General features: G+C 37.7%; 1 protein-coding gene across 2 annotated transcripts in view; it reads left to right on the top strand.

Annotated features, from left to right (window-relative positions):
* The window catches only part of PDE4D (phosphodiesterase 4D), a 563022-nt gene that overhangs the window by 342975 nt on the left and 196747 nt on the right, over positions 1–23300 (top strand). For both annotated transcript variants that reach the window (XM_043590836.1, XM_043590826.1), the window contains exons 2-3: positions 13–204; positions 22021–22057. In XM_043590836.1, the coding sequence (XP_043446771.1) occupies positions 13–204; positions 22021–22057 (229 nt within the window). The remainder of the gene's footprint in view (positions 1–12; positions 205–22020; positions 22058–23300) is intronic.

The following is a 23300-nucleotide window of genomic DNA, read 5'->3' as shown; positions in this document are numbered from 1 at the left end:
CTTCTTTCACAGTTTTGATGTGGACAATGGCACATCTGCGGGACGGAGTCCCTTGGATCCCATGACCAGCCCGGGATCTGGGCTAATTCTCCAAGCAAACTTCGTCCACAGTCAACGTCGGGAGTCCTTTCTGTATCGATCCGACAGCGATTATGACCTGTCTCCAAAGTCTATGTCCCGGAACTCCTCCATTGCCAGTGATATGTAAGTATAATGATGAACAAAGGGCAGAGGGAACTTCTATAGGAAATCAAGTACATTTATTTGGTCAGTTGATGATCTAATAAAACCAATGACATTTGTTCAACTGCATCATTCTCTATGTTAGAAAGAACAGTGAGTAAAATTATACAAGCTGGAAATAAATTGTAGATTTAACTTGAGTACCCTGTCACTCTTGAAAAGAAACATTTATTTTCCCAGAGAATACATTGTCTGAGAAAAGTGAGAAATAGAATTTAAATGGAAACATTTATACTTAAAACACTAGCTTATATTCATGTAGAAACTGACTTTTAGCTACCTAGCCACATGAACATTCATAATATTTCAAAATGCTTTAAACTCAGTTTGAGAATCTTGAGATATTAGAATGAATAGCACTTTTAACATATCCCAGTTGATGTACCATATGGATGTTTGCACTGGTCTGCCATATCATTGGAGAGATCTTGGGAGGGCTTTGCTAAAATTAAACCATTTAAAAAATTAATGTTTATTTGTATTTGAGAGAGAGAGAGAGAGAGAGAGAGAGAGAGAGAAGGGGAGAGAAATGGAGACAGAATCTGCAGCTGACTCCAGACTGCAGGCTGCAAGCTGTCAGCATAGAGACCAATGCAGGGCTCGAACTCAAGAGCAGTGAAATCATAATCTGAGCCGAAGTCAGATGCTTAACAGACTGAGCCACCCAGGAGCCCCTAAAATTAAACCATTTTTGGAATATTAATCACCAGAGGCAAGCACTGAAAACATCAGACAGATCTGAATATCATTTAAGACACCACAGCTTGGAAAATGGTTAAAACTGATAAACACATTTGCAGATCATATACGTCATTAGCTCATTTTCTCAGAACATTCCATTTTTGTGTTTACTGTAATGTTCATTAGTTTTCTAATTTCTGGAGGTTTCTAAATAGGACTTGTGTTGTCATTTGTAATTCTGCCTCTGTATAGAGTCGATTTCCTCCTCTGCATCTGGAGATTTATCCAGTAACACTCACCATCTTTCATGACACTATCTCAAAAACTCGATACAGGTTGCAATTTCTTGTACAGGAATTAGATGATATGGAGCCTGTGAGGGTTCAGTGATATTCCTGGCATGGTAACAGATTGTCAAGGTACCCTTATAGGTCTAAGTGAGGTCCTAGAAGTGAAATTGTGCTTTACCCATTTTTCACAAGTATCGTTCCCGTTGCCATTTTATTAATAGTTGTTAGATGATAATACTGAATTCTTTCCAACTAAACTGCAATCATTTTTTTAAGTTTATTTTCAGAGAGAGAATGAGCAGATTTATTTATTTTCAGAGAGAGAATGTGTATGAGCAGGGAAGGGGCAGAGAGAGAGGGGTGAGAAAGAGAGAGAGAGAATCCTAAACAGGCTTCATGCTGTCAGTACAGAGCCTAATGTGAGACTCAAACTCACAAACTGTGAGATCATGACCTGAGCCGAGATCAAGAGTTGGATGCTTAACTGACTGAGCTACTCAGTCACCCCTAAACTGCAATTATTTTGATTCAAATACTGAATTATTAAACTCCTATTTAGTAGCTGTCTTTGTTTGAAGCACTGCAAGATATACAAGAAAACTATAAGACAGGGTTCTTGACCCCAGTTAACTAATAACCTTATGGAATGACAGGTCTCAGATCTAATAATTACTGGAAAAGATAGCATGTAAGCCCTAATGTGTGTCCTTGTGAGCTATAGGTAAAGGTACTTCACCACCTACCTTTATGCATAGGTCTGCACCATCTTTCCAGAAATATTCAGTTTCCTCTTGTTTTTCTCTGCCCTTTTGGCAATGAAACTTTTTCAGTAAGTTCTAGGTCTCCCTATCCTTCTGCCCCTATCCCACAGATCTATGTTTCCTTACCATGCTATATTGCCTCAGTATTCTGAAGTCTATCTTCCGTTCATATTGACCTCAGAAAATCCATTTATTTAAGTAATATTTGTCAGTCACCCACAGAGTGGAAGGAAGACACCAGTTATTAGAGGAAACACAAGGTGTGTCTCATCCCCTGGCCTTCATCACTCTTGGGTCTTCTCTTCCCTCCTGCTCACAGACGTCTTCTTCACCAACATCTTTTATCACACTGCAACATACTTCCCCAAAGTATAGCTCCTGACCTGTGGTCTGTGCTTTGGAAAACTCTTTTGTATATGGGTTCAACTATCAGCTTTCATCGGATGACTTCTCAGTATCTCTGGCCCTGCAATCTCAGTTGAGATCAAGATCTCTAGCACTTACATGTTTTCTGGAAATGTGTACTTTGTTATTCAGCTGTACCTGATAGTCCTTCATTAGTACATGTTCATTATTAACAAGTGAGCTCTAGGTCTATACCACTATTGCCTTCTGGAAATTTATGCTTTCTTGTTCAACTGTTACCCTCATGATTAATACATACCTGTCATTAATTCATTGTAAAATGTAGACATGCCAAAACAACTTCCTTTTCCCAATGACCCTATTTCTATGATATTTTTGTCCCATTTTCTCATATTTGAAATTCAAGACATTTGTTTATTCATTCACCCATCATAAAAATACTTATTGAGCAAATATAGTGTATTCAAAGCTGCCAATCTGCAGATAGTGGGAGGGTTGACATTTTAGACCAGTAAAATAAAATATGGTCAGCATCATCCTTGAGGCATTCACAAAATTGTGGGAGCAGAGAGAAGGGAAGGACCTTTTGACAGTTAGGGAAAGCCAGGCTAATGGAGGTAATATTTGCATAATGTTAGACATAGAAAAATCATGGCTCCATTAAAAAATAACAATCTGGTTGATGTGAATAGTGAAATGTGGCAGGAGGGAAAGAAGACGTGAATATAGTCTATGGGACCTGAGAGTTTTTAGGTGAGATTCAACACACTTATATTCTTTTTATTGCTTCTGATTACTCTATTGTTAAGTGATTATATAGGGTGAAGTGACCACAGGGAAGTAGATCATGCTGAAATTCATAGAAACAAAGTAGGTTAAGTATGATGCAGGCTCAGTCAAGAAAGTGGGGGTGAGATGACGAAGTTGGTTCAGAGGCAGGAGGATTAGAGAATAGCACGCGTGCGTGCATGCATGTGTGTGTGTTGGGGGACAGCCAGTGGATAGAGAGTCAAAAAGAATGCTGACGTTTTCATCCTGAACAAGTAAATGAGTGGTGATGTTGACATAAGGAACACAGGATGGAGAGTAGACAATGTAATGGCAAATAATAGAAGATGAATTTGGCTCTTACGTTGTGAGGATAAAACTCTAAGGGAAACAAGACTATAGTGAAAGGACAAGGACAGAGAGCAGAAACAACTCTCCGGAGGATGAGGAGAAGAAATGAGAAGAACCAGTTACTTTCTGTAATTGCTAGGTTTGTGTTGACAGCCGAGTGAGGATAACAGAATTAGAAGCCCAGTGGGTTGAGGAGTGAATTGAAAGTCGAGGTATCGACAAATGTAGGCATCTCCTTCAAAGTCCATAAATTAAAGGGGGAGGGAGGAGTAAAGCTGCTTTAGGGAGAATTAGGTTCAAGGAAAATTTCTTGAAATTCAGGACAGGTGAACTGAGAGAAAGAGGAAGCATTGAATATGGAGCTGTAGCCACTGACAAAAATACAATGAGGAGCTCAAGTAAAGGGATTAACTTTGGCAAAGTGGTAGAGAAAAGTGATGTAATCTATTGTCTAAAATTTTAGTAAATTGATTTTTGAATACAAGTGCACAGATTGTTTCTCTTATACCCTCTAGTGTATTCTGGTAACGATTAAATATTCCATGCATTTTATGAAAAGCCTATATTTTATATTTACATTGTGTTTTTCTTTCTAAAGCAAACTATAAGGATGACCTAATTTTTCCCTGTACCTATGCAAGACATTTTTTTTTAATCTGATTGGGTTTATGTAAGATTGACAAATTTAATCAGGCCTTGATGCAACTCTATAAATTTTTGATAAGTAATGTCTTGACACGTTCAGCTTTTTTTCATTCCCCCTGGATATTTACATTGGAGCAATAAAGTGGCAGACTGCTGGAAAGCATACTTTCCCCTAGGGAGATCAAGTTTCTCAGAGAAGCAAGGTGAATAGAATAAATAATCACCGGGGCAGCTGGGTGGCTCAATTGGTTAAGCTTCCAACTTGGGCTCCGGTCATGATCTCCAGTCCACATGAGTTCAAGCCCTTATGTCCACATGAGTTCAAGCCTCCAGTCCACATGAGTTCAAGCTGTCAGCTCAGAGCCTGGAGCCTGCTTCAGATTCTGTGTCTCCCTTTCTCTCTACCCCTTTCCTGCTCGCACTCTGTTTCTCTCTCTCTTTCAAAATAAATAAACATTAAAAATTTTTTTAGTTTAAAATACAGAATAAATAATCACCATTTTAGTCATTAATCTGACAGTACCTATATCTTCTACACGTAAAGGATTATGCCTTCTCTTCACTTGACTCCACAAGTAGCCATATGTAAGCCTCCATTTTCTTATCTTACCTAGTTCATGATAATACTGAGAATATTATTCAGTGTCTATAATTCAACTGTACTTTATAGGAAATGATACCATCACATATTTTAATCACTTTTGATGATTTTATATTTATCGTTCTAGTTAAGCATATCCATTGAGAAAACCCCTTAGAAACTTCAAATTCAAACAGTACCATTGAAGGTCTGTGATTACCTATGTGAATGAAATGTTTGGGAAAACCTTTAAATGCTCTTTAAGTTGAAATATAATTGTTTAATTTATTGAGAAAGTGAGAAGAAAAATCATTACTTCCTAATAGACAGGACATCATCATCTTATCTTCTATAAATAGATCCTAGTGAAACAGTGAAGACAATAGGGAGAAATTAAGACTAATAATGGTCATAATGGTGATCATAGCACATGTTGCCTGTGTATGTCACCCTTTACTTTTGTAAGTATTTTCACGTCTGCAACCTCATTTGATGCTTTTAATAGCCCTATGGATAGGAACATCATTACACCAGTTTATAAATGAGGGATCCAAGGTCCTCAGAGCTTAAACTTTTTTAAAGCTACAACAAAAGTTTTAATCATCTCTAGAGCATTTTTTTGAAAATGCCATTATAAACAAAGTGCTGTGAACTATTGTAGCAGAATCTGCTGAGAAACAGAAGTCACTGTTAACCAAATTCCTTTGACCCAGTGGATTATTTGGCATTATGAAAATTTGTTTTTTAATTATATTTTAAGAATAAAATTAAGTAGGGGCGCTTGGGAGGCACAGTCGGTTAAGCGTCCGACTTCAGCCAGGTCACGATCTCGCGGTCCTTGAGCCCAGAGCCCCGCGTCAGGCTCTGGGCTGATGGCTCAGAGCCTGGAGCCTGTTTCCGATTCTGTGTCTCCCTCTCTCTCTGCCCCTCTCCTGTTCATGCTCTGTCTCTCTCTGTCCCAAAAATAAATAAACGTTGAAAAAAAAAATTAAAAAAAAGAATAAAATTAAGTAAAAGCTCAAATAAGTCAAAAGAAGTAATAAAGAAAATATGTGACTGACTCTTGGAAAATACATACAATTCTATAGGACAAGGATAAATTTAGCATCTAAAAAATAAGCTTATATAAGGCAAAAGTGAAGTTTCTGGCAGCTTCTGCTCAGAAGGCTACCACATAGTTTGGTCAATGTGTCCCCATTAGCAAGAATAATAAGAAAGAGTAAAATTTTAAAGCACCAGCATAAGTACAGTAGAGAAATAAATACGTGAAAAGTAAATTTAAACTACCATTAATCATAAAAGGTATTTTATAAAAATAGGAAAAACTACATAACAGAAGAATGCTGTCATGAAGAAACAAGCAGAAAATTACAGAATAAATGAATAATTACATAAAACGTACGCAGCTTTTTCCCTCTTAAAGTTCTCCAACATGCATTTAACCTTGTTTATCCTTCTGAATTACTGTGATTTCTCTTGTTGCACTTCCTCCAGTCATATAATGTTGTTTATATTTGCAAATACACGGATATCCTAGGAGATTTAACGGGAGAATTATCAGTGTCAAGACAAATAGAATTTAGTAACAAAACTATAAGTTTATTGAATACACGGTGCCTGCCTGTCAAACCACTTCACTTGAAAAGTTTTTCAGTTCACCTCTTGCCCCAATCTTCTGCCATATAAACATCAATGTACAGAACTAGAGGCAATCCAAGTAGCTCTTTATCCATACTTACATACTTACAGCTACAGAATATGGGGGAAAGGTGCGGAAGAGGGAAGGAGAAGGTGGTGAGTAGACTCAATATACCACGGAAAATGGGGGCACACTTGGCAGTCTAGGTCCTTAGTCCCCATCATCCCATAAAAGTATAGGGCCACATTGATCATGTCTTTGGAGTGCCGCAGCACTCTGGACATCCAGCACTTCTGGACATTCTCCCAGCGAATTGACATGATCTCGCACCCCTTGTCTCAAATTGCTACCCCCTCAGCACCTCTTGAGCCTTTAGTAGTTAGCAACTGCCTCACCAACTCTCGAGCCTCGATTGTGAATTTTTAGTCCTAGCCATTCTTGGCCCCTTCTTGAGTAGAAGGATGCTGTTGCCTCTAGTCCTGAGTTTGAAAAAGGAAAGGATGATTGTTTACATTTCTATTCATTTCTCCTGTTACAGGTTACATTATTCTTCCTTGGTCTTCTTACTAGGGTATCTCTAACAAGAAAAAGAAAAAGATACGTTATTATACCATTGAGTCCATCTCCTTTCTAACCTTCATTTACCCTTTGAGAGTCCTCTGGAATTAAACACAGAAAGGTATAATGGCCACATAATTCCTGCCCTAATTCCTGAGTTTTCTTGACTGAGGTGTCCTCACCCTTTGTCTATGGTATGAGAGTAAGGAGACCAGGGCCATGTTTTCATTGCCAAAAGGTGGGCTGCATGCAGTACCGTGGGGCACTGTAGAGAACTCACATGGCTGCCTGGGGTATTTTAAGGGAAACATTGTAACATCTGTCAGTCACCTGGGGAACCAATAGCTAGACTTAGTTCCCAGTTTCAACTTTAGGTCATTATTTTTTCTTTCTGTGATACCTTATCTTTGCAAAACTGAACTTTTGATGATTGCTGTGATCAAAAGCAAGTACTACACAAAAGTTAATGTGGAACAGAAAATGAGGGAGGCATCATCCAATCTTATTCCAAAGCGAGAAGTTGTGGGATCCTCAATAAGTGGTAAACTGCCGTGACAAAACCTTATTCAATAGTTTGGACCTAAATACTTAATATTTGTAGCTATTCATTATTTCTTTTGGCCAGTGATTGCCATAAACAATTACTGAGAACTAAGAGTGTCGTGAACTGAGAAAGTCTGAGAACCTCTGTGTTAGAGTGATTGTACATGTCCTTAGGATTGGAGTTAAATCAAATCTCTGGGTGAAGAGAGATTTGGTTAAGAGAAAGAAAAAACGACTCTACAGATTTGAAGCCATGAACTTCTTGAGCTCTAGAGTAGAGAATTTGTTCCATTTCTAGTTATGTTAGGACCCCAGGTAGACAAAAACCTTTGATTATTGTCAAAAGCAATGTTATTTTGATAATGAGCCAGACAAACCATGCTTTTTCTTCCATTCCCTGTGGGTTGGCCACTATTACTGTTATCATTGTAGAATATTGATGCAGACACTAACACTAGCCATTAAATACCAAGAAGCCTGTTGGCAGACTATTCTTAGGTCGTAGAATACCTTTTTTTGCTACATTGTTTTTTCTTCTCTATTTTTTTTATAATTCCACTTCTTTGTCTAGTCACTGAGATCATTTTACATCTGCCTCAAGAGACCAAAACAACAACAAGAAAAAAAAAAAAACTACACCAAAAATAAGAATTCCATGAATGGTAAAAACAATATTTGTAAAGTAGTTAAACATACTTCTTGAGTCTTTGAATTAAGGAATTAAAAATACCAGCCAAGTACACATTTTATTTCTTTCTAATCTCATACTTTTAAAAAATTATAAAAAGGAAGTTCTAATGTTCTGACATTTTAAGTGATCATGTCTATTGATGCCATAAAGTAAAAATAAAGAGTTGATTTTAATGCATTACTCCAGCAAGATGGTGTGAGCATGTTTAGGTAACAAATTAATTAAGTTATTTGTTCAAATAGGCTTTGATTATCAGTGCCAAATAATAGATATATCTTGAGGTCTTAGGGGAAATGGGAAAATAAGTATTAGTTTTGACAGGTCCTTAAAGCAGGGGGAAAACAGAAATAGAGAATGACCAAACATTAAAAAACTCATTATTTCTGTGATTAGATTCCTGCAATCTATTACATCTTCAGGGGAATTTGCCCTAATATTTAGTGTGCCATTTTCCTTTCTGAATTTTCTTCATATCCTGTACATTCCTCAGTTGTTTGGACTCTAGTTTTAACTGTGTGGCAGGGGGGAAGGGGGCACAGGGAAGAAACATAAAGATAGTCACCCAAGTGTTCTTCAGCTCCAATACCTAGAAGAAAAGGGTCTATGAGAATGAGCTGTTTAAACTTGTAAACATTTGATGATACAGCTATACTCTTACCTTAGACTTATTATTTAACAAAGGGTAACATCTACTTTAAAAAAAATGAGAAGAAAAGGTGCTTAAAATAAAAGTGATCACCCCACAGTTCTGTGAGTCATCAGACTCCTGCTGGAGAGTAAACTTGAATCAACCTCAGTCATGGAGGAGCCAGCTTATTTTTCAGTGTGTACAAAGAACACAATCCCTCGGAGCAATCTGTGAGTAAAATTAACTAAAATTAGGAAATTTTTAAAACCATGTTCAATAAGAAAACTGAGCACAGTAGCCTGTCCAGCACTGTCAGTGCTGAGTGGCCCCAGGTGAGTGACTTGGGTGGAAATTATTGGCTCCTGTTTCTTGATTGGTCAGGGGCAGGTGGCCATTACAAAAGAGGTTCTATCTAGTTCTGTCAGTTGTGGACACCGGGCCTGCGGGATCTCGTTGGTTTCCTTTTCCCCATATTCATTCCTCTGTGTATTAAGGAGGACTAAAATAAAAACCATGCTCCAGTGTATTCGAAAATGAAATTTTCTGAATTTTAAATTTTGGTGATGGGTGGTAGGAATAGGCAGTTGGTGCCAGGCTGGGAGAAAGAAGATCATCCATTCCTGACGGAAGTGCCACGTCCGTGTCTTCTACCATTTTCCAAATAAAGGACTGTGTTAATTGCCTGCATTTTTAGTTCAGAGTGAAATGTTTTTCCTCATTCAGCAAATATTGACAGTGGCTATTCCATGCCAGGGTATTGTTTGAAGATACCATAGGCCCACGGAAACAAGAGAAAAATTTTGTTTGGATCGTGCTTTCGTGTCACTTATTTTTTCTTAATTCTAGGTAGAAAAGGAGACTTTCCCAGTCAATATTAAGATTCCTATATATCCCTCTTTCACTTACATATCAGTCACTTTAAATATTTATTTTGCTTACCAGTCTTAGATCCTTAGTGAATTATTCTCCATGTCTTCTGTACTGTTATCTGAGCCATATAAAGTAATCATAGTGCTAGAACATTTATGGGATGTGTTTCTTGAGATAAGATGTACTAGGGAGTATGAGTAACTCATTCCCACTAAATCCCTGCAGTATGAAACATTTAAAGGTATAGTATTACAAAAGTGGACAAAGGAAGCCTTTAACCAGACCCATGGTTTTTCTTCAGAAAAAACAAAAAAACAAAAAAACAAAAAAACAGGTAAAGAACATCAGACACTGGACTTTGCTATTAGATTTCTGGCACCTTGCTGTGTACCACAGGTGAGATCTGCTGTAGAAATAGCACAATGATTCCACCTGCCTAGTGCAATTTCTCTCTGGTTTTGTGTCAGGTTTCCATTAACTGTCTTGAGATTTCAGGGGTTTTCTTAACCCTGGACAAAGAAAAGTGTGTTGTCATTAATGACTGGACAATTTATGTCTAGACATATGTAAGCTTTCAGTTTCTGTAACTTCTTACTGGAAGTGACAAGTTAAAAGCAGGAGGAGAGGGGCACCTGTGTGGCTCAGTCGGTTGAGCTTCCGACTTCGGCTCAGGTCATGATCTCGTGGTCCGTGAGTTCGAGCCCCGCGTCGGGCTCTGTGCTGACAGCTCAGAGCCTGGAGCCTATTTCGGATTCTGTGTCTCCCTCTCTCTCTGACCCTCCCCTGTTCATGCTCTGTCTCTCTCTGTCTCAAAAATAAACGTTAATTTTTTTTTAAAGCAGGAGGAGAGAATAGCTGCTTGCCTCTCTGAAAATGTGGGAGGCTGCACTGTGACAGAGAATCATTTAAGCAGTTCAGTGGACAACATTGTCTCCTAGTAAATGGTTACGAATGGTCCCCAAACCAAGACCTTTCAGTTCATTGTTTCACTCCCAAGGAGAACAAGGCTATATGCAGATCTCATGTTTCCTTGTCTCAATGTCCAATCCTGGTTTTGCATCTTTGAAAACTTCAAACTGAATTTATTCTGTGCACCAGGGCCAGCTTGTTTGTTTGGCTTGTTATTTTTTGTTTCTCTGTTTGATTGCTTTTTTGGGGGGGAGTGGGAATTGGAGGGGGTTGCTAGAAAAGTCAGAAAACAAGCATTATGATTTATGTGCTCTCTAAAGATCCCTATGGCAATTTTTTTAAGTGCATTGGAATAAAACTTTCATCTAATCATTATTATTTTCTTTTTTTTTTTTTAATTTTTTTTTCAACGTTTATTTATTTTTCGGACAGAGAGAGACAGAGCATGAATGGGGGAGGGGCAGAGAGAGAGGGAGACACAGAATCAGAAACAGGCTCCAGGCTCTGAGCCATCAGCCCAGAGCCTGACGCGGGGCTCGAACTCCCGGACCACGAGATCGTGACCTGGCTGAAGTCGGACGCTTAACCGACTACGCCACCCAGGCGCCCCATCATTATTATTTTCAATTATGAATACATTCCTACAGAAACTAAAAAGAATGTAGTTGATAAAAAGAAATATTTTACATTAAATCATAGTTAGTTGCACGTGTTGTCTTTTCATAGGTATTCTTTGTGTTCAGTCCATTGAGTTTCTATTCATTTATTCCACCTACTGTAGAGATGAGGTAAAATTTCTAACACATGTTTCACTATTTTTTGGTTTCACTTGTTTGCTTTGCATTTGTTTATAGGTAGCCCGTTTTATACTATTTATCTAGGGAGGAGATTTGATGTTTCTCAGACAACTTGTCTAGAATCCAGTTCTCCAAACACAGGAGCACTTTGCAAATGCTCAAAGATTCATGAACAGACCTTGCAGTCATCAGTTTAAGTTTGGTATATTCACAAGGTCTACCATGTTTCCTCCTTTGTGGCTAAGCTTCAGTAGACTCTGAGGAGTGAAGCACATACCTTTAGTTTTTGACAAGTATTTGATACATGCTTAGAAGTATACAGATAGGAATATGTTCTTAAAAATGTCCTGGCATCTGAGACACCTGGGTGGCTCAGTGGGTTAAGCATCTGACTCTTAATTTCAGCTCACGTCATGATCTCACAGTTCCTGAGATCGAGCCCCACATAGGGCTCTGTGCTGACAGCACGGAGCCTGCTTGGGATCCTTTCTCTGCCTCTGTCTCTCTTAAAATAAATAAGCATTTAAAAAAATTGCTTGGCATCTGGGTAGTCCTTATAATTGATAGAGAATTCTCCCATAAAATTTAATGCTTAATCCTCAAAACAATCGTATTAAGAAAACTAGGAAAAATATCATTAGCTCAGTTTTAGAAATCACAAATTTCTGCCTAGAAATATTTTGCATGTGGTTGAGCACATCTGCACATGCATGCATACACACACACACACACACACACACACACACACACACACCATGAATTACAGTCCAGGTATCTTGACCCTGAATATGATAATTTTGATCACCAGCTTTTGCTAGACCATTCCTTTGGTATTTGCTCGCAGGACAGCAGCCTCTAGATGAGACTATAATAAATAAGTAAAACAATTAAACTAAAATCTTTATTTCTCTTTAAGGGATGGAGAATCTTTTTTTTCCCCTCAAATTAGTTAATATACAGTGTAGTCTTGGCTTCAGGAATAGGCTGCCATGATTCATCATTTACATATAACACAAGTGCTCATCCCAACAAGTGCCCTCCTTAATGCCCATCACCGATTTAACCCACCCCCTCAACCCTCAGTTTGTTCTCTGTATTTAAGAATCTTTTATGGTTTGCTTTAAGGGATGGAGAATCCTGATGGGCATCTGGGAAAATTTTTTTGGCTGAGGGTCTTTGCCATTTGCCAATCAGGGATTTTTGTTATTTTAATGTATCAATATTCTTTTGCCTCCAAGCTGAGAGTAGATTTTTATTATTATTCAGTTATATTAAAGATTGTCTTCCCTCAGAAGACTTGCAACTGAAGTTTTCTACAGATTGCTCAAGAACTGCAGTGGTTAACATGATAATCATCAGCTATTATGATCTTCTCATATTTTAAATTAATTAAAATTAAATAAAACGTAAACTTCAGCTTCTCGATTGCACTAGTCACATTTCAAGTCCTAAGTAGCCACACGTGGCTAGTAGATCCTCTATTGGATAACATGGATAGAGAATATTTAATAGTTCTGTCATTGCAGAAATTTCTGTTGGACCGTGCTATTTCAGAATCTGGAATATGTACTATTATGTGACTGCACAATAGTCTGAATCCACTCAAGCATGCAGAAGGCAGCATGGTGTGGTAGAAACTAAACAGCATTTTAAAGCCTGAGTTTAAGTCCAGCTACACTACACATTTCTATGTCTTGGGATTCTGTGACACAGTAAGATTTCAAAAACTACCTTGGAGGCTGACCTCCAGGTCAGCAACCACATGCTTTGCCATTTTGCCATGTAAAGGACATTAACAAGAAAATCTTTATCAATATACACAATCATTTTATTTTTAAAAGGCATTTTCATTTAAATAAAAAAGGACATGACCTTGGAATGAAGGAGAGTTTTCAAAAGGAACGTGTTTGCCTTGTTCGAAACCCTACCCCATGGTCCATGTTTGCTTTCACTTTGACAAGGACCAATGAACATTCTGTTGGGCAGGCACTAGCTCTCGCCTTGGCGTTTGGAAACCACTGAAGTCTGCTGCTTGCCAAGGGCATGACTGCCACTGAGTTACTTAAGTTTCCCTGAGCCTACATCCTTATCTTAGAATGGGAATATGGGCATCCGATTAAGGCACAGTCGTCAGAATTAAATACTGTGTGCCAACAGAGCACAGTGTCTGGCACATAGTAGGCATGCATAAGACGGTACTGCTTCTTGCTCTTAATTTTCTCTATGTGATCACACTGTTCTTTTTAATACACTGAATCTTTTTATCCCATGAAGATCTTTAAGAATTGTTGCATTAGCTCCCCATAAATCTTTCTTCCTAACCCATCCTGGAGAAAAACCAAGAGGGCAGGGCCACTGACGTTAAGAATGAGACTGTCAGATAAGATACATTTCTGTGAAAGAGGAACCTATTCCTAGAACACAAAGTGAGGGCACTTGTGAAAGCTTGCTGAGTCCTCAGCCCTCTCCTTCACTCCTCACCCTGCACAAAAGTCCCTATTCAAAACTATGATGGTAATTTGTGACATCAGCACTCTTGGAAGTATCCCTCCATTGTAGTGGCTTTTATTAAACAAAATAACTAATATGCTTAGTGACTATAGCTATATACACTTTGTAACTTATTAAAATTGGAAAGTGGTTTGATGTATAATTATAAAAAAATTATAAAATTTAGAGATTTTAGGTTATCTTTTGTGCCATAGTATAACTAACAAATTTGAGTTGATTTACTGGCATCATGTACCTTCTCTGATGATGCCCAGACTTTTGTTTTATGACAAATAAAGAGATTACACTTCAAACTAGAGAAGTTTTGCTTCTGTTGCATTAACTCCACTCCCATTTGCTTTATCATCAGGACATGTGATAACAGCAAGCCTGGGTCAAAACTGAGGAGTTTTCTTTTAAGAATTAGGGGAGTCAAATATCAGTCTCGTTTGTAATTCTTAAAATGTGAATAAGACGTGAGCAAATGATCTAAATTTCAGTAGACTAAGTGACTTCTAAGGTCATATCCATTTCTAATATTTTTTTACATTTATTTATTTTTGAGAAACAGAGTGAGACAAAGCATGAGCGGGGGAGGGGCAGAGAGAGAAGGAGACACAGAATCTGAAGCAGGCTCCAGGCTCTGAGGAAAAGGTCAGCACAGAGCCTGATGCGGGGCTCGAACCCACAAACTGTGAGATCATGACCTGAGTCAAAGTTGGACACTTAACCGACTGAGCCACCCAGGCACCCAGGTCATATCCATTTCTAAAGTTATATATTCAAGAATTTTTTTAATTTCAAGAATTTACTTTTTACAGCAGTTTTAGTTTCATAGCAACATTAGGAAGAAGATACAGAAATTCCCCCTATATGTCCTGCCCCACCCCAAATTGCAGGCTCTGTTATGTTTTAATCATATGAAATGAAACATTCCATAAAATATACTGTTTGCAGAGCAGATGTTCTTTAAAGAGTTTCTTTCTATTGCGTTGTACAGGCAAAATAATAAATTCTATTTATACTAATGAGGCTGGTGATGGGTTTTCTCGCCCAGTACTTTTTTCCCTGTTTTTTGAAATACAGAAGGCAGAAAACCAACATACTTATGTAAAAGGAAAGAGAGCCTATAAAATTTCCCTAAGGATCACACACACACACACACACACACACACACACACACACACATTTACATATATTTACATATATGCACATAAATGCCATCTTAAGAGGACTTTGTTACATACAGCATGCATACAGTCTTGCTACAATCTGAATATGGACATATGATATTCATCTATCAGCCAGAACCTGGTTAGAAACCAAAAATTATTTATCAGCCGGAACCTGGTTAGAAACCAAAAATTATTTTACTTCATTGTATTTATTATTTCATTTCAGGGTGGAAGGACCTGCAAATCAGTAGGTGGGCAAAGTGTGTTTTGTAAGTCATTGATACTAATGGTTTCCATAAATGGAAAATGCACTAGAGGTTGGGCATTGTTTTGAATGTGCTTCGGGCATTGATAAATATATTACAGACACAGATTTGCAGTATTTACTTGCAGACCCACCAAAGTCGTACTGCCCAAATTTGAATCCTGGACTCATCACTCCATAGGCATGCATTTTTTGTCCTTCTTAGGCTTCCCTTTCCTCATCTACAAAAAGACTTTAATAAGAGACACTCAATGTAAAGTGCTTTACACAGTGCCTGGCACACAGTAGTCATTCAATGAATGTTAGTGGCCATTACTGTTTTATAATAAGTATAATTCTTTGTGATTGTTACCATTATTATTTATAATTTTGTTAGATCTTTGTACTCTTATTTTTTAATAATTATATTGAAAGCTCCATTTAAGAAAAAAATAGCAACATATTATAAGGGCCATCAGTGCTGAAACCAATAAAACATTGAGTTATTCTGTGGGGCATCAGGGTAAAGGTTTTCAGAACAAGTTATTACTCAAGTATATTAGGAAATTACAATTCAAGGGCAAAGAAAGGATTAAAAGCATATAAGATAGGCTGTTTCCTCAATAAACTTAAGAACTTGAATCGCCTCATTCACCTGTTTTTATATTAGCTTATTTTTCTGTTAAAATTGAGGAAAGATCTGTAAGTTTGTTTTTCCTTTTTGTGCTGGTATGGGATATAAACACCAAGGTGCTCTTCAACTGGGGTAAACATTCCAACTTGATGACTGGTAACTATAGTTTACATTAGCAAAAAAACATCAAAGCTAGATATGCAAATACCCACAAATGTGGCTTGGAGTTTGATAGTGAAAAAAGAAATTGGAACATACTACCTTATACAGTATTAAACAGCTTTAATTTTGCTCCTATATTAATTTACATTATTTTGGATTTTCAGTAAAATGTTAGACCTTCTTGCCCAAATACAAGTTTTGGTAGTTGTGACTTTTGACCGAAGGACCAAACTTTTGTGGTAATGGATTATATGAATTCTACACGGCAGTAGCTTCAGGGAGGAAAATCACATTCAGGTCTGCCAGAGGTTGGCTTTGTTATATACAAACATCATTCCCTGGGGTTCATAAATGTAGGTACTACTTATTATTTTATTTTGCTTTTTTACTTAGAGTGTAGCCAGTTCTAAATTAAAAGGCTGAGCACTTTAGAGGACCAGTGTCATCAAGTGAATCTGATACAAATGAAGTACATTTTTTCATTTGTTGTTTCTTTGTTTTAGCAATATAATGCCTACTGAGGAGTTTATCAAAATCATAATGCCTTCTTCATAAGTAATTTTGGAGGGTTCCTTATATTCTTAAATGTGACATTTATAGTTTCTCAAAGCCAACATTATTTTTTTGGAAAAATAGATCACCTTTTATTTTTATTTTTTTTTCAACGTTTATTTATTTTTGGGACAGAGAGAGACAGAGCATGAACGGGGGAGGGGCAGAGAGAGAGAGGGAGACACAGAATCGGAAACAGGCTCCAGGCTCTGAGCCATCAGCCCAGAGCCTGACGCGGGGCTCGAACTCACGGACCATGAGATCATGACCTGGCTGAAGTCGGATGCTTAACCGACTGCGCCACCCAGGTGCCCCTAGATCACCTTTTAAAAATGGTATCTACGGGGCACCTGGGTGGCTCAGTCGGTTAAGCGTCAGACTTTGGCTCAGGTCACGATCTCACGGTCCCTGAGTTCGAGCTCCGTGTCGTGCTCTGGGCTGATGGCTTGGAGCCTGGAGCCTGCTTCCTATTCTGTGTCTCCCTCTCTCTCTGCCCCTCCCCCGTTCATGCTCTGTCTCTCTCTGTCTCAAAAATAAATAAATGTTAAAAAATAAAAATAAAAATGGTATCTATGGAAAAATAGAATTTAGTTTCTCAAAATGTACTTGGTAGCCAAATTTTCCATCATACATTTATTGTCTGAAACCATAGTTTTGTGATTTTAATTAAAATGGTTACAAGATAAAATATTCAACATCTCCATGAATTTTTTTCTCAATGAACCCAATTCTTCATGTAATATTTTAACACTTAGCTTTATCTTATGAGTGCTTTACCAGAAATAAGCACATTATCTTTAGTGAAGTTGTTTTTTTTTAATGTTTATTTGTTTTTGAGAGAGACTGAGAGAGAGAGAGAGAGAGAGCGCGTGCGCATCAGTGGAGGAGGTGCAGAGAGAGAAGGAGACAGAGCATCCAAAGTGGGCTCTGTGCTGACAGCAGAGAGCCTGGTGTGGGGCCGGAACCCACCCATGATCTATGAGATCATGACCTGAGCTGAAGTCAGACACTTAACAAACTGAGCCATCCAGGCACCCCTTTACTAAGTTGTTTTTAAAGAAATGAAAAACTAAAATGAATTTGAGTATTTGTACAATTATTTAAAATCATTTTAATTTTAAAATAGAATTGCATTTATATTTTAATACATTTGGATTGGTGTCTACTTGAAAAATTTAGAGATTACTAAAAATAGACAAGAAATATTAAAAATGTTTTAAAAGTATAAAGGCATGTACAATTTTTCATGATTCAATATATTTAATGTTAAAAGCAAGATATAAAATGAAATATACAACATGACTCTAATTGTGTAAGAAATCCTGTATTCCATAAAAATCATATATAATATACATGTGCTTACATAATCCAGAAGGAAAATGTCATTGCCAGTTATTGTTGAGTAGTTCTGCAAGTTTTTTTCTGTATTTTCCAAGTTTCCTACAGTTTATACATGATTTACATTCACATTGTATGTATCAGTTTTTTAAAAGCTGCAGTAGATGGTGTGTTTTTTTAAGTTTTTATTTATTAATTTTGAGAGAGAAAGAATGAGCAGGGGAGGGGCAGAGAGAGAGGGAGAGAGAATTCCCAAGCAGGCTCCACACCGTGAGCACAGAGCCTGATATGAGGCTGGAGTAGATTGTGTTGTCTGTTTGTTTGTTTGTGTATTGTGTATGTCTGTACTTGTGTGAACATGGGAACAGCATGGTGAGTAGATGTGTTCGTCCTGTGGCTCATTCTTGGGTGTTGTCAGATACCGTAGGTGCCCAGAAACATGCTTATGTACATAATAGAAACGGGAGCATACTTGTTTCTCTCTAATTCCAAAACAAGTGGATTAAGGGTGAATTGAAGATGGATGATAGTTTTGAGCCAAAGGGAAAAAAGACACCAGGATTTCAAAAGACCAGTTATCTGTATGTTTATCAATCCACTAGTCCTCCTGACAAACCCCAGAGGAGAATTTCTTTCTAGTTTTATAGCAACAGAGAGTGAAGCACAGAAGATACACAAGTTGGCCCCAGATTAGATTTAGAAAGTAAGCCTGAGCCCGTGGCTTGCGTTAGAGCATTATTTCATATAACCATTTGTGCTAAAGTTTGCAATGTATAACAATCAGATGCAGCGGGTACTTTGTGGCCATTAATGCTTTTGGTATCATAGGATTAGGGATCTTTGCTTAATAAAGTAACACTTTCTTCTCATTAACTTCTTCTGCCTTTCCTTCTGGTTTAGTAATAATAAAGTATGGAAAGGTTGCTGCCCTAGTGTGCATCAGCATGATTTTGAAATGAGCTAGTTTACAAAATTATATTCTCAGGTGCTGCTGTTGGTTGAATTCATTTTGTTAGATGACACACATTTTTTCCCCATATTTAAGTACTTAAATAGTTTCCAGACCCCACTGAAGTCTCTGTGAAAGGGTTTGCTTTTGGGTTTCACTTATTCAGGTTTTTTGCTAATGTTTGTGGCTTCTTACTACAGAAAGAATGAGGGTAGAAAATAAAGTAGGAAGTGATACAGAAGTAGGGGAAGGATGGCCAAAGGCACAGGGAGTAGTTCTTAACTCTTACTGTCATTCCTCTTTGAAAAAACAGAAAATTCAACAGTGCCCATTGAGCCTTGTATCTCCCGGCCTGTGGGACCCAGTCATGTCTCTCTGGAAGAGGGCACAGCCAGCCCTCCCTGCCGAGAGTAGGTGACTCTGTTTCAGCCCATAGTAGCCCCAGCAGGAGACTGAGCACTTCTTTCCACATCATGAGACCAGAGGTGCATGGCATGGAATGCTGTGACTATTACCTAGGCCCCAATCTCATCGCCCACATGCATACCTACATACATACATACATACATACATGCATACATACATATTTACATTAAAAGTCAAAAATGGAGCTTTATTTCTGATCCCACCACCCATTCCCTGTCATTCTCTTCCCACCTGTCCCTATAAATATACCAATCCCCCCAAAAAGCTATTTTTTCTTCCCTGAAAGCATTCCCATTCCTTTTTTATTAAAGTTTGTTGTTATGTTTGATTTTATTTAAATGAGAGAGCACTGTTACATAATCTTCTTCAGAAGAATCATATCACCAGGAGGTACAATTTCAAGTCTCCAGACAATACTCATTGCAAATTTGAAGCAAACTTCTCCTCAAATGATAGGGGACCCTACAGTCTCTTCCCATTTTAGAGAGTCCCCATGATCTTGTTGTGTGTTATTATAATTCCTTCTACCTACACTTTAATTAGCTAAGTTTCTTTGTTTAAAAAAGTTCCTTGTTTGGAATGCTATTCAAATGCAACATTTCAGAATCATTTTCTATCATGGGCTTTTGTGCGTGTGTACAATTATAGGTGATTAAAATTCACAAATACGTTAAGCCAAATTATCAATACTAACAAAATGAACCTTCTTTGGATCATACTTACCAGCTCTGTTCTTTTATTATAATACGCACATTATATACACACATGTATATATATATATACACATTATAATACGCACAAACATACTAAAATGTATGTTTATATAGTATTTATTTTCCTCCATTCACAAAACAACATACATTTTATCTGCACCATTGTACTTGTGACAGTAGGTCCGATAAAATATTTCAATACTGAGGTGAGGGCTTAGACAAAGACTTAAAAATTATACATTTGTTATATATTCAAGGATGATTTAAGCATTATATCATTTTGAAACGAACCGGGATTTGGGATTTGTTCTCTCTGTCCCTCTTCCACTCTCTCTCTCTCAAACTGAATAAACTTAAAAAAAAAAAGAAAGAATAGAAATATTTTTACTGTTACTGAACTGAGACAATCTTGAGATATTTGAGAAAAACAATTTCTGAGCAATTTAAAAGAATGAAGTCTCTCCATCACTAAAATTATAACTGTCTTTCTTTCTGCTTTGACAGGGAAGGGAAGCAAGACTGATAAATCATCGTAAATATTGTATATTCTAAATATATTTTTTACAAAGCTTGGGAATGAAATACAACCAAAGAAAGAATTCGTGTTTTAATAAACATTCACACCCTTTTTAGTTTAGAGTCATCCAATGTAATTCATGTAAAAAACTAGATGACTTATTTCCAGGGCTCAATTTCAGATTGGTGGTATGCGTTGGTCAGGATAACTTAGTTCTTAGAAAATAAAGTTTATAGTCAGACAATTATAAAAAATAAAATAGAAGACTGTCTCTTGGGAAAATACCTTGATTTCATTTTGACTTTAATTTTGACCATCTGATTAATCTACCAAAAAAAAACAGGTTTCCTCCTCCCCCATGTAATCCCGGAGCAAAGGGTTGTCAAATAGCACGTTTCCTTTAAAGTGTGTACCGACCTTTCCCTGCTTTTTATTTTCCCACACTTTGAATTCCAAGATCCCTGTAATTTGATGATGTCTGTAACAACTGGTCTAATCATTGGTAATGATCCGTGTACTGACGTCATCCATATGCAGCTTGTGCTGAAGCATATTTCATGGGTGTTGTTTTAGGTCATTCAGTCCGTTTCAGAATTGTTCATGACCGAGTGAACAGTTCAGTTGCAGTGTTCTCAGTCAAAGTCATGTCCAGGAAGCTTTCTGTGTCCAGTAATTACATTCACCTTTGATGAAAGAGCTTCAGCCAGCGAAATCAAGAAATACCCCATGGAGATTGTAGAAGTGCCTCTCACCAGTTACTCACACTAAGAGATACCACGAAAGAACTCTAGGCCCCGGTTCCTCACTTTTCCTCTGAGTAGAATGTTGCACAACTTTCCTTGCCTTTCCCGGTTTCTCCCAGTCACGTCATGCTGACACCTTGCTCCCGCATCCCAGGCTCGGTGTAGCCGAGGTTGCTGCAGCAACAGCACACACGGGGTAACATTCCCCCGTAGCTACAGCAGCGGGACGTGAGTCAGTCGAAAAGTTTCGCCGAGTTTTTATTAGTGTATGATGCAGTCCATTTCATCTACAGTTGCCAGCCTGTCCAAAAGTCACACACCATGATGCGGAAGACTCGATGCTCATCACCTTCAAAGTGTTAGCTGGTCCAGGGGCCTCTCACTGAAGCCACTGCAGTTGCCAGCCCCTTCCACAGCAACCTTACTAATACCTAGCATAAGAAGCCACGAGTAAACCTCTGGCCCCGCTGCCGGAACTCATCTTCTGCTATTGTATGTCCTGTGTACTTAATAAGCAACAGTGACCTTGCTTGATGATCAAGAAGCCCCTTTTCACCAAGGCACCTGGACAATGTTTAACATCCCGGAAGACTTTTTTTCAACCCACTGGCTGGGAAGACCATGTGCTGAAGAATAAGGATGGAATTACTGTAATTCTCAATGGGAAATTATGAACGTGGAGCTTACATTTAATATCGGTTAAAGGTGGTCATAGAGTTATCATAATTTCTAACCCAGGATTTGGTTTGTTTTTCAGACATGGAGATGACTTGATCGTGACTCCATTTGCTCAGGTAAGCCCCGTTTCGTGAACGGGCAGGTTTGCCGCAGATTTGAGAATTTAATTTGGGGGATTAGTTCTGGTTCTTAATGTCACTGTAAATCAAATGCAAGTATAAATAAAAATTCTGTGGTTCGTTTAAGTAATTCAAAGGCAATGTTAGAGGATGTGACCTTAACCATATTGGACTGTTTCCTATAAACCCATAGACCCGAAGAATGTCTTTGCTTCAGATTACAAATTACCTAAGTGACATACTTAAATGAGACCATATTTCCTTAGCTGATATAAACACTTGAAGCAGAAATCTATACCATGGATTAAGTTACATTTAGTATATTTAGGTACATGATCAGTGCTTGAAATTTAATATTTCAGTTCAACCTAATGCTTTCTTTACTCCCTTTTTTATGTGTCATTTGTACAGATTTAAATTTATCTTTATTTGCTCCCTTTAGGCTTACAAATCATGAAAATAGCCATATGACATAAATACTGGAAGATGATAAAATGATCTAAAGCATTTGGAATAAATATTAAATGGTTGAAAAGCAGATATTCTTTGTATAGGTCAGTGCTTTGCTACCCTAGCTGTACATTAGAATCACCTAGAAGCTGTTATCCCAGGCCCTAGGCCATATCCCTAATCAACTGGATCCAAAAATCTGCGGATTGGATCCAAGTACCTATATTTTTTAAAGGCCCGGTATTTTTCCAAGAAAAGTTGAGAGTCACTGATATAGATAGACTCGGGAAAGAATAGAGTATTATTGATTTAACCAGGGCATGAAACAGGCTTAAAACCAACACTGACTGCTAAAAAGAAATATTGAGTATGAGAATACAAGTGATCCAGATAGATTATAAAAATCATGATAAAGGCTAATTATAATTATAACTAAAACTAGTTCTGGTGCCTTGGGCAACTCATTTAACTTCTCTAAGGCTTCTTTTTTCAACCAGCAAAGGTGAAGGACTTCTGTGATAAAGGTAGACCCCAGTTCAAACCCCCTCTCTTCCTCTTGCTCAGTGAATGGCCTTGGGCAAATCAAGGAACTTTCCCCAGCCTGGGTTACTCCTCTGCTAAATGACAGTTCCAATAGAACCCACTTCGTGAGGTTTTTAAGATATTAAAATAAACTTGTGAAATGCTTAGCACAATTTCTAGAAAACAAAATGAATTTTAAGTGTTATCAGTAAGAGCTCTTTCATGTCTAAAATGTTATAATAGTTTTAAAAAAACATAACGCAGGGTG

Source organism: Prionailurus bengalensis, chromosome A1, assembly GCF_016509475.1.
Source record: "Prionailurus bengalensis isolate Pbe53 chromosome A1, Fcat_Pben_1.1_paternal_pri, whole genome shotgun sequence".
In the NCBI taxonomy this organism is placed as follows: domain Eukaryota; kingdom Metazoa; phylum Chordata; class Mammalia; order Carnivora; family Felidae; genus Prionailurus; species Prionailurus bengalensis.
The sequence above is the reverse complement of the archived record's forward strand: the minus strand, read 5'-3'. Positions and strand labels throughout refer to the sequence as shown.